The sequence below is a fragment of the Tympanuchus pallidicinctus genome, unplaced genomic scaffold, assembly GCF_026119805.1.
Source record: "Tympanuchus pallidicinctus isolate F22 unplaced genomic scaffold, pur_lepc_1.0 scaffold36, whole genome shotgun sequence".
Lineage (NCBI taxonomy): Eukaryota > Metazoa > Chordata > Aves > Galliformes > Phasianidae > Tympanuchus > Tympanuchus pallidicinctus.
Genome location: NW_026294754.1, coordinates 415,171 through 430,867, shown reverse-complemented (window position 1 = coordinate 430,867; position 15,697 = coordinate 415,171). Strand labels below are relative to the sequence as shown.

Here is a 15,697-nt window from a genome sequence, read left to right as displayed (position 1 = left end):
CAGCTTCCAGATAAAAGCGGAGAGGGAAGGAGGGGGTTTCGCATGGGATACGGCACCTCCGCGTCCCTGCGAACCCGGGGATCCGATCCGGGCCGGGCTGCGGTGCAGCTCTTATACCCGCACCGTGCTCACCGCCCGTCCGCAGGGCCCCCCGGTGCCGCGGGGATCCCACGGGAGGGGCTGCTTCAGCTCATCCGAAGGGCCGAGCAGGAAACCAGAAGTACAGAGCGGGCACAGATGCTTTTGTAGAGGAATTAATGCTTGTTTAGCAGTCCGCTGTTTGCGTGGACGCACGATGTTCCCGGTGATTATCACAATAAAGCAATGTGGAGAAGGTCATGAGAGAGAGTCCTGGTGGGACCAGGCCGCCGGGAGGAGGGGGGAGAGCTGCAAAGCTGTCCTTGAAAGGGGATGGGATGCTGCTGCCCTCAGTGACTCCCCTGGAGCCCCCCCCCCCCCCCCCCCATGGCTGCTTTCTGCACATCATCACACTCCCAGGACCAGAGGTGGTGCCCCATCCCTGGGGACACCAAGGTGAAGGGACAGAGCTCTGAGCAGATTGTAGAATCACAGCATGGCCTGGGCTGCAAAGGAGCACAGCGCTCATCCAGCTCCAAGCCCTGCTGTGTGCAGGTTGCCAAGCAGCAGCCCAGGCTGCCCAGAGCCACATCCAGCCTGGCCTTGAATGCCTGCAGGGATGGGGCATCCACAGCCTCCTTGGGCAACCTGTGCCAGTGCCTCACCACCCTCTGGCTCAAAAACTTCTTCCTCATATCCAACCTAAACATCCTCTGTCTCAGTTTTAGACCATTCCCCCTTGTCCTAAATGGGTGTGGGTGTCCCTGCACACTGCAGGGGAGTAGGACCAGATGGCCTTTCGAGGTCCCTTCCAACTCAAAAGGTTGATTATATGGTTCCATTCAGTGATTCTATGGCCACGGCTGCTGCATGAAGACCCCAGCGAGCCAACAGCCACCAGGCCTGGATGGACCACATCCCTGTGTCTGAGGCTGGTGTTGAGAGGGAAGGCCCAAAGCCAACAGTAGGTGGAGGACAGCTCATCAGTTCCTGCCAGGGATGCTGCTGAGGGGAGCTGGCCTTATCACAGCTGCTGACGTGGGGAATGGGGTCTGCTGCCAAGAGACATGCGTCCAGCCTCAGCCTGACAGGCACCCAGCACATCACCCTGCACCAACCCTCCTGATGCCTCCGGAAAGAGAGGAAGCAGACACGCAAAGCTGTGAGGAGGGACAAAACAGAGGAAGGGTGAATTTGTCCATTCAAAAGGCTTCAGAACCACAGAGAGGAAGAGGAGGTGGGAGAAATGGATAGAAACCTCCCGTGCTGTGAGAGGAGGATGCCGGGAGAGAAAACATTTGCAGAAGAAAGGAGTGGGAAACCCAGAGTGGGAGGAAGGAGATTCAGAGCATTTATGCCAGAAGGAAAGGGCAGGAGCAGGAGGGGGGGATGTGATGGGAATGGGCAAAGTTGGGAGGGGGCACAGGGAGGGTCTGAGCTGATCCCTGCGGCTGGGAGAAGGGAAGCAGATGTGGGAGGGCACAGCAATGGCTGCTCCTCTGCCTGAGGCCACGGGTTGGGTCTGCGTCACTAAACCATGAAGCCATAAACGTTCCATCATTTAGCATGGTTTGTGTTACAAAGGCTGTGAAAAGCACTGTGGCATCACTCCATCCATGGCCTCACCCACAGCAAAGCAAAGGGGAAATTACAGAAACCTGTGCAACAACGGGTGGTTAAACCCAACTGTGACTGCACTGGGGATAAAAATGTCCAAGTGCCAGATGAGCTTCTGCAGTCTTGGAATCCAAATGGGAGCCAAGCCCCTTCACCATCCTGTCCACAGCATCTCCAGACCTCAGTTCCTAACCTTCTTTTTCCTTCTCTGGTGGCTTTGCTGTCATGTTTTCACCTGTGGACACATCTGGATTCTGTGTGCAAATTGAGACCACATTCAGGGAGGGCCCTCCCCATTTCTGTCATTGCTGTCAGGTGAGGTCCTGGACCACTGGAGGAAGGGTCACGTCACTCCCATATACAAGAAGGGGAGCAGGGAGGACCCGGGGAACTACAGGCCGGTGAGTCTCACCTCCGTGCCTGGGAAGATGATGGAACAGATCCTCCTGGACAACATGCTGGATCACATAAAGAATGAGCTGTGATCCGAGACAGCCAGCACGGCTTCACCAAGGGAAGGTCATGCCTGACTCATCTTGTGGCCTTCTATGATGGAGTGACGGCATTGGTGGACGAAGGGAAGGCGACCGATGTCATTTACCTGGACCTGAGCAAGGCCTTTGACATGGTCCCCCACCACATCCTCATCTCCAAATTGGAGGGAAGTAGATTTGATGGGTGGACGACCCGATGGATAAGCAATTGGTTGAAAGGCCGCAGACAGAGGGTGGTGGTCAGTGGCTCTGTGTCCAGGTGGAGGCCGGTAACAAGTGGTGTCCCCCAAGGGTCTGTCTTGGGACCGGTGCTCTTTAACATCTTTATTAATGGCATCGATGAGGGAATTGAGTGCACCCTCAGCAAGTTTGCTGACGACACCAAGCTGAGTGGTGCGGTTGATAGGGTGGAAGGAAGGGATGCCATTCAGAGGGACCTCGACAGGCTTGAGGGCTGGGCTCGGGTGAACCTAATGAGGTTCAACACGGCAAAGTGCAAGGTTTTGCATTTGGGCCGGAAGAACCCCAGGCACCCGTACAGGCTGGGAGGAGTGGGCCTTGAGAGCAGCTCGGCAGAGAAGGACCTCGGGGTCCTGATGGACGAGAGACTGAACATGAGGCAGCAGTGCGCTCTGGCAGCTCGAAAGGCAAATGGGATCCTGGGCTCCATCAGGAGAGGGGTGGTCAGCAGGGACAGGGAGGTGATCGTCCCTCTCTACTCGGCTCTTGTGAGGCCCCACCTGGAGTCCTGTGTCCAGGTGTGGAGCCCTCAGTACAAGAAAGACATTGAGATGTTGGAAAGGGTCCAGAGGAGGGCGACTGAGATGAGCAGGGGGCTGGAGCACCTCCCCTATGAGGACAGGCTGAGGGAGTTGGGCTCGTTCAGCCTGGAGAAGAGAAGCTGCGGGGTGACCTCAGTGCAGCCTATCAATACCTGAAGGGAACCTACAGCCAGGAGGGGAGTAAACTCTTCAAAAGGGCTGACAACAGCAGGACTGGGGGAAATGGATCCAAGCTGAGGGAGGGAAGATTGAGGTTGGATGTTAGGGGGAAGTTCTTCACAAGGAGAGTAGTTAGGCCCTGGAACGGGCTGCCCAGGGAGGTTGTGGATGCCCCGTCCTTGGCCGTGTTCAAGGCCAGGTTGGACGGGGTCCTGGGCAACCTGATCTGAATGTGGATGTTTGGTGGCCCTGCTGGGCAGGGGGGTTGGAACTACATGATCCTTGAGGTCCCTTCCAACCCGGGTGATTCTGTGATTCTGTGATTTCAGAACAGTCCTCATTTCTATTTGTTCTGAATGCAGGAAATCCTTGCAGCTAAGGGGGAATTAATTATCATGGGCGCAAGAATGCTACAGCACACAACGTAGTATGTGCCTTGCTGCTTTTAATGTGTGATGGGACCAAAACACGGCCAACAAACACGTTTCATCGCTGGGGTGACCCAGCTGCTGCACCTCATCAAATGGAGGCTCTTTGGCCAGCACCTCAGCCGCTGTGCTGCTCTTTCCCCCTGTGTCAGACACAGAATGCAGGTCCTGGAAGCCCTCGGCACGGAGATGCCTATGGCTGCCACTCATCCATCACTGCCTGCTCTTCTTCCTCACTCTGCTCTGACGCCAGGCTCACATCCTCCACCCCGCTGCTTTGTGATGAGCTGTCTGTGCCCTCCAGCTCCGCAGGCTCCTCGCCCAGGCCGAGGATGAGCTCTGGCACCTCTGCACGGAGGGTGTTGAGCCCCAGCTGGACCTGCAGCAGCGCCTGCAGCGCCCGGGGGTTCCTCAGCAGCGAAGAGATCCCCGCGTTCTCCATTTCCAACGGCAGCTGCTCTGCGCTTTGGCTGCCATTTGGGGAGTTCCCATCCCTCGCTGTGTGATCGCCGTTAAGCAGCATTTGCACCGGGCTGCCGGGGTTCGTTATCGCGCTTTCCAGGTGGCGCATGAGCTCCGAGTTCTCTGCCAGCCGCTGCACCATGCTCTGCACCGCTCCGTGGCTGGGCTCCTCCGCATTCGCCGCAGGCCCCAGGTCCACGTCAATAAGGCCATCACCGCTGCAGGCCAAGCGCTCGTCCCATTCCGAGTCACAGCTGCTGCCTCTGCTGGGCTGCGGATCCCAGGGGTTGGGCAGCGGCCGGCGGTTCTCGGTGCGGGCAGGCAGCCTGGCCCCTCCTGGGGCTGGGTTACTGTCCAGACCAGCAAACACGTCGTCCTGCATCTGTGCCTGCACCGCATCCAGGATGGGCTCCTCGATTTCTCTGTACAGCTGCTCCAGAATGCTGTACCCCCCGGGGATGCTTTCAAGGTTGTTCATGGCCAGGTCGTGGTTCCTTATCATCTCCTGCATCGCAGCCGGGCTGCTGCACGCCTCCAGGATGTCCTGGATGTCCGAGCTGGTGAGCACGTGGCTGATCTCGGGGTTTTGCTCAGCCAGATGCTGCATCTGGGGGTTGGATGCGATGATATCACTGAGCAGGTTGGGACTGGAGAGGACGCTCTGCTCAAAGGAACTCTCTGCCACCTCTCTCAGCAAGCTGTCTATGGACACTGCGGGGCTTTGGATGCTGCTCACCATCTCCGACACATCTGCTGAATCCAACCCTAGGATGTTGGTGCCCGTCACCCCCAGGAGGAAGCCCAGCAGGAGCATGTTGCTGTTGATGGCATTCATGTCCAGCTCCGAGTTGATCATCCTCAACAAGAGGTCTTCTGTGGTCTGGGCCACTATTTCCTGGCTGGAATTCAACAGCCCCAGCACGTTCTGAGGGATCAAGACCAGGCTCTGCAGATCAGATGCGCAATCCGGGGACAAACTGGGACCGCTGTGGCTGGGAGGCTGCACGAGAGCAGCTGCAGCTCCTTGGTCTGCCAGGTCGTCCTGCTTGGTTGGGGATCTGATGACGAGGTGGATGTTGGCTCCGTTGTGAACCTGGTGCTGGCTCAGGGTGTCGCGGTCTTTGAGGATCTTCCCAGCAAATATCAGCACCAGCAGATCAGGGGGAGTTTGGAAACGTGCGGCGATGTCTTCCTTCAACTGCTGGATGGTGCTGCCCTGAGCAACCTCAAAGAGCTCCTTCTGCTTCGGGGTCTTCACCACCACACTGATGATGTCTGCAGGATCCGTGGTGACGACGGGCCGACCTGCGCCTGCCGCCCCTTTGTGCTCTGACATGATGGTGGCTCTGCAACCAGGGCTGTGATTCGATCTGTTGAGCAGCAGAGCTGCTGGGAGGTGGGGAGTGCCGGGAAGGGGCCACGGCTGGCAGCCAAAACGAGGGCAGTTCCTCCTGCTATGGTGACAGCTGGGAGGGAGAAGTGGCACGGAGAGAGACCGCCTCTCTCCGCAGCACCAGAAGGCACATACCAGCCAGATGTGGCACAGCTGCTCCGCTCGCTCACCACCCCATCGTCCCTGCCCTCCTAGAACTGCTGGCCCCGTGCTGTGACATCACACTGAGCAGGGTGGGTGCAGAGGGGCCCATCCTCACCTCCCCCGCCCCCAGCAACCGAGCCCCAGGCTGTGCAGGGTTCCTGTGGAGCCTGATCAGTTCCATTCTGCGTTCCCAACAAAAGCTGGCTCAGCACCATTAGCAGAAAGCCTCTCCCACAGTAAGCTGCAAAAGCCAGTGCTCCTCCTCCAACGTTGCTCATGTTGTGGAGGCAATTTACCCAAACCCTGCTGCTCTGTGACCAAGCTTTGAGGAGGTCCCTGGTTAGAGAGTTCTTCTGAGCTCTGGGTTTGCTAGAGGAAATTTCCCATCCTCTGTGTGGTTTCTTCCTGCTGCTCATCCTCGGTGGGAGCCCAGCAGTGCTGCTGGTGGCACTCGGGAGGGGGAGGAGATGCTGAATGGCCCTTGGTATCAATGCAGGAGAACAAAGATTTCACTGGGAAAACAACACTGCACCTAATAGCTTCCATCCTTCTCATAGGCACATGGCCTAGACTGGGGAAACTGATGGAAAACTTGCTCCCATTGAGCCTCTTACTGCACTCAACTATTCTCATTATTCAAAATAAGGCTCTTCTAATTGGAGTGTGTCTGGCTTCATTTTTTCACTCATACAAATTCTTCCTTCTCCAAGGCTTCACAACAGCCCTCAGCATCAGACATTTTCCCCCATTCCACACTGAAGCCATCAGAGCCCCATCCCTGACCTTGGTGTCTCCAGAGATGGGACACCACCGCCTCTGGGCAACCCGTGCCAGCATCTCACCACCTTTACTGCAAACAACTCCTTCCTGATATCCAGCCTAAGCCTCCCCATCTCTATGCTGGGTCTGCTCACAGCCCCAGGGAGGAGTCAACCGTCACGGCCAGCAGTTCTCAGCTATTTGTTGTCCAAGCCCAAAGGCTTCTTTGTTGTCACCTTCAACTCCTGGCGCGCCCTGGGACCCTTGCATCCACCCATGGGGGCCAACCATCACCCCAAGTGCCCCCAGCACAGTGCTGCTTCCCACAGCCCCCAGCTGGGGGACGGCATCCACACACAGCTCTGCACCACCGGCTGCAGAACAGCAAGATACAGAGCACAGCTCTCAGTGGGGAGCTCACACCAAGGCTGCGGTGAGCCAGGCTCCAGCAGCACCTCCTTTATTCTCAGGTAGGTGTAGTGGTTGTCTGTCTGTCTGTCTGTCTGTCTGTTACAGTGAGGTGTCTATCAGATTGCTGTCACAATAAAAAATGACGGTTCTGTTCAGTCCTCAGGAAACTCAGTCACCCAAAAATGGAAGGAAAATGCAGTGACATGATTCTGTGGAAGCTAAGCACCAGAAATAGGCACTGATTGCTATTGATTACATTATTACCTTTTTACTGTTATTGATCAAGTCTCACATTCCCATTTCATTGTGCTATTTGGAGCTAATGTCAAACTAAGCAGTGTCCAATTTCTCCCATCATCCCCTTCCTCCATTTCAGCTCTGCCACAGGGCAGTTTTGCTGTCTGGGTTTGCTGGGCTTGGCGATGCCTGCAGAACCCTCAGGTCTGGTGGCCTCCAGCAGCTCCTGCAGCCCATCTGGACCTGATGGCTTCCAGCTGACCACAGCTCCCAAAGGCTACAGAAGGGATAATCTGAAAATGGGCAAGATCACAGCATCAGACTCTCAGAGTGGCTTGGAATGGAAGGAAGCTCAAAAATCATCTGGTTCCAACTTCTCTGCCGTGGGCAGAGCTGCCATCCACTGGATTGGGTTGCTCAGAGCCCTGTCCATCTGGCCTTGAAGATCTGGTCTTAGATATGGAGGTTGGTGGCCCTGCCTGCAGCAGAGGGGATGGAGCTTGATGGTCCTTTCCAACCCAAGCCATTCTATGGTTCTAGGATTCTATGATTCTATGATCTGAGTCACGATAGAATAAAGCACAGGCAGCTCCTCTGTGCAGATGGGAGTGAGATGAGGGTATGCCAAGGAATGCATTGGGTGAATCAGTGCACTGGCAAGAAGGCCAGCGTGTAAAACACAGCATAAGGGGGAGTTGAGCTCACGATAAGCAAGGCTCAGGTCTCAGACACTCACACTTCTGAGCTGTATTTCGTCTAGAAGTGTTAAATACTGGGCAGTTTGTTGCATCAGGTTCCTCTCCTCTATTCAGGTCCCTCCACTTGCACTTGGCAGCCTCGTTTCTGCTGTTTGAGTCTCTGAAGTAAGGAGTCTTTGGCACCCAACTGTCCACGGCTGGTGGGAACCAGAGCAAAACATACAGCTGAGCTCCTGGGACAGCCGTCCCATGGGTGCCTTTCTGGGACACGTTTTGGTCCTGACATAACTGCGAAATCTTCAGGGCCGGAAGGATCCTTCAGAAAATTCCCCACTCCCACAGAGAAGGCAGGCACTCCGCACCTCCTGCCCAGGGATGCTGCTGGCAGAGCAGCCACCCGAAGGGAGTCAGAGTTCAGAACCTGCCTCTGGAACCAGAAATCCCATCGGAACTCAGGGACCTCGACCCGACCACAGGGAGCCCAGCAGCACCGCGACGCTCGGGCGCCAGCGCTGCCGTCCCGCTCACGGCCAGCTGCGGCTGTTTGGTGCCCCGGGGCTCCGCGGGGCGTCGTCGGCTCTGCTCCCCCAGGAGCGACGCGGATCTCACGGCCCAGGTCAACAGGTTGAGCCCCGCTGTTGGGGCGGGGGCTGCAGCCCCGCAGACCTCCGGGCCGTCCTCAGTGAACCGCCCGAGGCATCGCCGCCCCAACCGCGGCCGCGCGTGTGCGATCGCTGCCTCCTGCTGGCGCTCGGGGGCTGCCGGGGCCGCGGAGGAGCCGAGAGGCGCCGCTCCGTTCACAGCAGGACCCGTTTCGGCTTTCTGTGAGCCCCGATGGAGAGGAATTCGGTGGAGACCAGCAGACGTTCGTGCTGCAAAACTCACTGCTGATTTTGTCTCATGTCCAATTTTAGAAGAGAGTAACGAGTTTATGGGACTGCTCCTCCTCCAGAAACCACGGGTGCACCAAGCATTGGGTGCTGAGGTCAGAGGAACCGCAGCCACTGCCACGACCTCAACACGGCAACCTTCAAGGACCTTCAAGGACCTTTGAGGACCTCCGAGAACCTTGGAGGACCTTTGGGGACCTCAAACATGTCAGGGCAGGACAGAGTACCAGGATGTGCCATGTACGGCTTTCCACTTATGAGTGGGCTGGGCATTTTTATTAATTAACATTTACTGAGACGCAGTGATGACAGCAGTGAGACGCAGTGAGATCACTCAGCTTTGCTACTGTGATTTATTACCCACTGCAGCCTGCAGATGAAGAGCAATTAATAAAGCGCTGCTGTAGGCAGTGGGAGGAATGAATATAAATGTGGCAATGGAACACGTGGGGCTTTGCTCGCCCTGACTGCTGTGCTTTCTCCACCTCCCTCCAGTGAAGCACTCACTGAAGCTGAAGAGCTTTCCCCCTCCCAGCTCGGAGCCTGACTCAGCACCTGGAGCACGACGAGCTCATGCAGGCTATTTAGCTAACATTTTAACCACGCTCTGAATATAAATCTTCCCAACCAAGTGGCTAATACCCCATTATGCATGCCCCTGTGGGCACTAACTGCACAGCTGGTGATTCATTGACCCAGGGACATTTTCCCATGAGATCTGCACCCTGACCCAGCCAGCACCTCCATCAGGGCTGAGGGCTGTGCCTCGTGTTCAGCTGCTCTTGGAAAGCCAGAAGAGCAGCAGAATCCCTGCCGTGAACCCACACAGTGCACACAGAACCCATCCCAGGCAGGCTGGCTGCTCAAGCTGGGTGACACTGTGGTGCCTGCAGGGATGCCTTCCCCCCAGAGGCTCCCACGCACTGGAGAGGTGCTCAGGTCAGCAGAACCTGAGCACGGTGCTGTTCTGGCCACTGGGATGCCAAGACCAACCTATGGTCCAGCACTCTCCTGTTGACAGAATCAGAATCACAGGAACGGTTTGGGTTGGAAGGGACCCTGAAGATCACCCAGTTCCAACCCCCTGCTCCAGACAGGGACACCTCCCTCCACATCAGGTTGCTCACAGCCCACCCAGCCTGGCCTTGAATGCCTCCAGGCAGGGGGCATCCACAGCGCTGGGCAAGCTGCTCCAGTGCCTTGTTATCGTTGTTCTCTATGCATTTTCCAGTACTTGGTTTGGAAGCACTTTGAAGCTGGGTCTATTGCTTTGTTTCTCACCTGTGCAGCTCCTGCTGAGCGTGCTCCCACTGCTCCCTAACTCCAGGATGGGCAGTGATAAGAGGGGCCATTCCCAGCAACACGTGTGCCCTGAGCACAGCCACGTGTGGCCAAACTGCTGCCGTGCATAGAGGTGAGCACACCCTGCAGATCAACAAGGAGAGGCAACAGAAAGGGAAGCAGACAAGACAGCAAAAATAACCACAGAGCTGGGACTCCATGGAGCTGAACTGCCTTGCAGTAGTGAATCTGTACGGCGGGTCGGCTGCCACTCGAGCTGCTCAGAAACCTTCTGGGAGAAACCTCTGCAGCAGAAGGGTTTGTCAACCAGCTCGTGCTTTGGGCAGGGCTGGGGGGACCCCGCAAAGCCTCCTGCAGGCACAAGCATCCAGATTCTCACCCCAACCTCCAGGCTGCTGTGACAGCCCTGAAAACCCCAAAGCATCTCATTGCAGCTGAATGTATTTATTCGTGCTATGGCTACACCAGATTGCTCTCCTGACCTGTTGCTTTTGATACAGTGCAGCGTCCTATCAGAGATCACGTGGGCTGCTCTCCATAAATACTCTTTGCTAAGAGAGATACAAAAATGCTTTGGGAACAGCAGTTCGAGCAGCATTTCCACCAGCTCTGTTATCACTGCTAAGCAAACAGCCCTGAGTGAACAGACCTTCATTTCCGCTCCGCCTCTCATGGGCTTCCCAGCTTTGACAAAAGCACACACAAAAAAATAAAACCACAAAGAAAAAAAGAAATGTGCTGAAAGTGCCGTGAATTATTACTGTTTTTTTTTTTGTTTTCTTTTTAATTCTGAAACTGTGGATCTCTTTCTCTTTTCTCTTGAACTTGCAGCAGTGTCACTGGGAGGCCCGGAACGGAGCGGGGTTGTGCTGCTGCATCCCTGCCCATCTCATCCTGCCCGTCTCCACCACACAGCTTGGTTCCATGGGTCTCACGGCTGACACGGAGCAGAGCATCCCGGCTCCTGGCACTGCTGTGGGAGCAGGAGTGCAGGGTCAGCCTCCAGACACAGCCCCCAAATCACCGCCCTCACAGGGCTGTGGTTGCTGCCCAGATGAGGATGGTTTTGCTTGTCAGGATGCATGAAGCCCCAAGTTCAATACAGGCACAAAATTGTCTCCAAGTGGGGGTAGAAAATAAGGATCAGAAAGCAGGAATGATGCAGGGGGGAGAGGCAAGCCTTCATCTCAACTCCACACCCAGTAAAACACAAAGGAAAGATGAAAGCAGGTCTCCAGGCTCTGGTGCACTTCCTACTCTTCTTCTTCAGCCCATGGGCGATGGAAATTTTGGCACTTAACTGCTGAGCCAGAATGGCCATAAGACCAGGCAGCAGAGCAATCCCACTCACCTAAGGAATGCTATGCAGAGCTCCAGATGGAAGGACTGCTGTGCTTCCCTCCACGATGGAAGCAGACAGAGCCATGGCTGAGATGCTTCCAGGGGGCTGAGAAGCTCCAGATACATCTGGTGCTCACTCTGCATCGTTGCATGGAGGCGGATTGCCACCAGCTTCAGGCAGAACACAGCGTGATTGGTACAACGGGTCTGCAGACCAAAGTGAGGAGTGAGAAAATGTTGGACAACTCTCTGATGTTGGACAAGTTCTCCTGGTGGTGGAGGATAAGTGGAATGTACGGCAGCAAATTGGTGGGTGATCAAAGAGCAGCATGGGAGCAAAGGACGTGCACTTTACACTGAGCACTGCTGTGTTGTGAAACAATTTTGTAAGAAAAAATTGTCCCTATGGGATGCGAGGACTTGAGACCATTGTCTGCCTCCAGTTCTTTGCTCAGAGAGTGGTGAGGGGCTGGAACAGCTGCCCAGAGAGGCTGTGATGCCCCGTCCATCCCTGGAGGTGTTCAAGGCCAGCTTGGATGGGGCCCTGGGCAGCCCGGGCTGCTGTGAGATGGGGAGGTTGGTGGCCCTGCATTGGTGGGGGGTTGGAGCTTCGTGATCCTTGAGCTCCCTTCCACCCAAACCATGCTGTGATGCTGTGATTCAGTTTGCTGTGGGGTTTTGAGTGTGGCATTGGACGCTGTGGTTTAATGGACATTTCCTCATCCGACCCACGTGTCCCATCTCTGCTGCATGGAGCACTCAGGGGCAGCATCAGTAGCAATGAAGGGGCTGATGGCCCACGTATCCGAAAACCCTTCAGCTTCTCCAGAGCCTGGTGGACAAACCCATGACCCCAATGCAAGCACACCTCACACTGCCTTCCAGACCCCATTCCGCGCCCCCTTTCCCTCAGCAGCGGCTCCCACAGCCGGGATGGAGGCACTGCCCCGCAGGGCAGAGCAGCCGGGCCACGCGCTCGCGGATCTGCCGCGTCCTCACCCCGTACACGATGGGGTTGAGCATCGGTGGGACCACGACGTAGAGGTTGGCCAACAGGATGTGGACGTGGCCTGGGATGCTGTGGCCAAAGCGGTGCGTGAGGAAGGAGAAGAAGGCGGGCGTGTAGAACATGAGGATGACGCAGAGGTGGGAGCCGCAGGTGCTCAGGGTTTTGAGGCGAGCCTCGGGGGACGGCAGCTGGAAGACGGTCCTGAGTATGAGCCCGTAGGAGACGGCGATGAGCACCACGTCCAGCCCGGAGGACAGCAGCGCCGTGGTCAGCCCGTACCACACGTTGGCCCTGATGTCGGCGCAGGCCAGGCGGGCGATGCCCATGTGCTCGCAGTAGGTGTGGGGCATGACGTTGTGCCCGCAGTAGGGCAGCCGTTTCAGCAGGAAGATGGGAGGGAACATGATGCAGAAGCCCCGGAGCACGGCGCTCAGCGCGATCTTCCCGATCACCGAGGGCGTCAGCGTGGACGGGTAGCGCAGCGGGTCGCACACGGCCACGTAGCGGTCGAAGGCCATGGCCAGCAGGACGGATGACTCCACGATGAAGCTGAAGTGGGTGAAGAACATCTGAGTGATGCAGGCGTCGAAGGAAATTTCTCGGGCGCTGAACCAGAAGATCGCCAGCATTTTGGGCACCGTCGTGGTCGAAAGCATCAGGTCGGACACAGCCAGCATGGCGAGGAAGAGGTACATGGGCTCGTGGAGGCTGCGCTCCGTGGCGATGACGAAGAGCAGGACGGAGTTGCTGAACAGTGCAGTGATGTACATCAGGCAGAAAGGGACGGAGATCCAGATGTGGGACTCCTCCATGCCCGGGATGCCGGTCAGGACGAAGGTGATGGGGTCGAAGCTGCTTTCGTTGAGCTCATGCATGGTGCTGCTGCTCCCGGCGTCATAAGGGAAAGAATGAGGATAAATAATGCTGTGTGTTAACCCCTGCCATCGACACATGAATGTTGCTGTGTGCAGCTGGTCTCCAAACGGAGCCGTTCTGAGGCTGAGGGCCTCACTGGGTGCATTTTGCTGCACAGAGGAATCTACTCACCTTTGCCTATCAACCCCCGTGAACTGTGTCTGAATGAGAAACATCTCCGTCCCTCCACATGAGCTGTGCAACAGGTTGAGTCCTCTTTTCTCTCTTACATGCTGTCACAAGAAGGCACTTGGCTTGCTTTGTGGCAGGCAATTGTCAGCCCCATTTGATGAAACAATACAATGCCTCCATCAGTTCAGATCAGTTTCTGAGAGCTCTTGTTAAGTCAGGAATAAAACCAGCTCCGATGCTACCTGGTGTCTTGGGGGTTGTTGAGCACCCCTGGAACTTCTGCTGGACCAGTTTATCCCTCAGTTCCCACCCACAGAAACATGTTGATCCATTTGTAAATGATATAAAGTGTTTTTTCATAGAATCATAGAATCATAGAACGGCCTGGGCTACACAGGAGCACAGCCCTCATCCAGCTCCAAGCCCTGCTGTGTGCAGGTCGCCAAGCAGCAGCCCAGGCTGCCCAGAGCCACATCCAGCCTGGCCTTGAATGCCTGCAGGGATGGGGCATCCACAGCCTCCTTGGGCAACCTGTGCCAGTGCCTCACCACCCTCTGCCTCCAAAACTTCCTCCTCACATCCAACCCAAACCTCCCCTGTCTCACTTTCAAGCCATTCCCCTTGTCCTCATCCCCCCTTATTGTATCCCTGGCCCATCCCAGAGAGGCTACAAAGAGCCGAACGCGGGCAGACCTGCAGGAATGCAGGACCTCCCCAGACCTTCCCAGGCACCGCAGCCATTCCGTGCTGGCTGCCCTTTTCCCACTCAGAGGCGCAGAGGCAGATTTCTCTCACCTGTCAGCTCACTGCTTTCTGCTCCTTTCAAGCAGGAATCCTTGCCTGAACACCGATGCTGGCACAACACATCCCACAGGGTCGGCCCAGCTCTCAGATGAGCCCCAATGGGAGCAGTGAGGGTCCTCCCTGAAGGCTGGGGGCCGTCGTTAAACCTTCCCCTCCCGAACCACAGCAGGAGCTGTGGTGTTTTGTGGGCTTTTAAACTGCTCTGCATTAAAGATTAACCACAAGTGACCCTGCAGGTGAGTGAAGGCATTTCCTGCTCTCCACCATTTGCGCTGCACTCCCATTCAGTGCGCGCAGCAGAGCCTGCATCACCCTGCTGGTGGCCCTGCACTGTCCCACCAGGTGCCTGCTGGCTTCTTGTGCTCCTAAACCTCCCCAGCAGCCCCCAGGTCTGCCCCTGTCTCTGTGGGAAGGGTTCCTCCCTCTGACTCCAACCCACAGCAAACAGCACAGCGGCCGCGTTGATGTGCTCACACTGCACAGCAGCTGCAGAGGCCTCTGCTCAGATCGAGCTGCTGGTCTGGGCCAGCACTGACCAGAACACCAGAACTGCATAACTCATAACTCATTGCTATTGCAAAGGCATTTCTAACATGCGAGATGGTGGCCAAATAAAGGAACTGGAACGACAGCTTTGTTTGAAGGATGCAAAACAATACTGAAGCATCTGCCTGCATCTGACAAGTTGAAGATCTGCCCACGTGGCAGAAAAATGAGCCTGAAGTCCTAAGGACTCTGTGAACTGACGATTTCTTTCCACACAGAACCAAAGCAAAGTGATTGAGAGTAGCTGTGTTCTTTTTGGACGAAACCAGCAGTATGAATCCAGTACAACTCGGCTTGCAGTGCAGTGCCTGTCATCCAGAGATTTCTTGCAGGGTTCTATTGCCGTACTGCCTCAGGCTCAGAACAACAGATGCAACCAACGCATGCAGACAGCAGATACACTTCAGGACTTCCATCAGCTGCACACCAACACAGAGTCACAGAGTGCTTCCCCCCCTGGCTGCCCAGTGCTGCCCTGCTCCACTGCCCCCTCTGCCCATCACCTGCCCTGCTCCTCCCTGCCTCATCCTGCCTCTCTTTTGCCCACCTCCTGCCCCTCTCCTGCCCAGCCCTCACTGCAGGAGCTCTGCATCTCATTCATCTGGAGAACACCAGGTGGGTTTCTGGTACCATCAGTACCGGTCACGCTCAGCCCTGCCCACGTTCCTGTCAGCATTTGCTGTAACTTTCCAGTTTGGGTTTGCTGTCAGAGGGACCGGTGCCCATAGCACCAAGCTGGGAGGACCTGGAAACACCAGGATTGAGAGGATCAGCCCCACCATGCAGGGCTGGAGTCGCTGCCGCCCCACGGATGCTGGGGCAGCCCCGGTCCATCCGTGTGCACCAAGCCCAGTAGGCAGCGGGGCACGATCTATAGGTCAGCAACGAGCAGAGTGCAGCTGGGGTCAGTGCTGGGTCCGATCCATCCAGCGTCACCATTAAAGGTCTGGGCAACGGGACAGGGCACACCCTTGGTACAGTCACAGATAGCATGAAACAGGGGAGCCGCTGTGGGGCCGGCACCACGTGCTGGAGGCTGGAAAGGCGCCGTGTGCTCCGCTGTGGACTCTAGAGGTCTCTGTGAGGTAAGAAATGC

At 56.3% G+C, this 15,697-nt stretch overlaps 2 protein-coding genes across 2 annotated transcripts; both read right to left on the bottom strand.

Moving 5' to 3' along the window:
• Positions 1 to 3,751: 3,751 nt before the first annotated feature.
• LOC128088691 (ubiquilin-1-like) lies at positions 3,752 to 5,356 on the bottom strand. Its single transcript, XM_052699431.1, has one exon. The coding sequence runs from the start codon at positions 5,354 to 5,356 to the stop codon at positions 3,752 to 3,754; it is 1,605 nt and encodes a 534-aa protein (XP_052555391.1).
• Positions 5,357 to 11,464: 6,108 nt separating this feature from the next.
• LOC128088630 (olfactory receptor 52B2-like) lies at positions 11,465 to 14,234 on the bottom strand. Its single transcript, XM_052699367.1, has 2 exons — positions 14,047 to 14,234; positions 11,465 to 13,086 (listed from the first exon to the last, which is right to left on the bottom strand). The coding sequence occupies exon 2, from the start codon at positions 13,077 to 13,079 to the stop codon at positions 12,105 to 12,107; it is 975 nt and encodes a 324-aa protein (XP_052555327.1). The 5' UTR covers positions 13,080 to 13,086; positions 14,047 to 14,234; the 3' UTR covers positions 11,465 to 12,104.
• Positions 14,235 to 15,697: the final 1,463 nt, after the last annotated feature.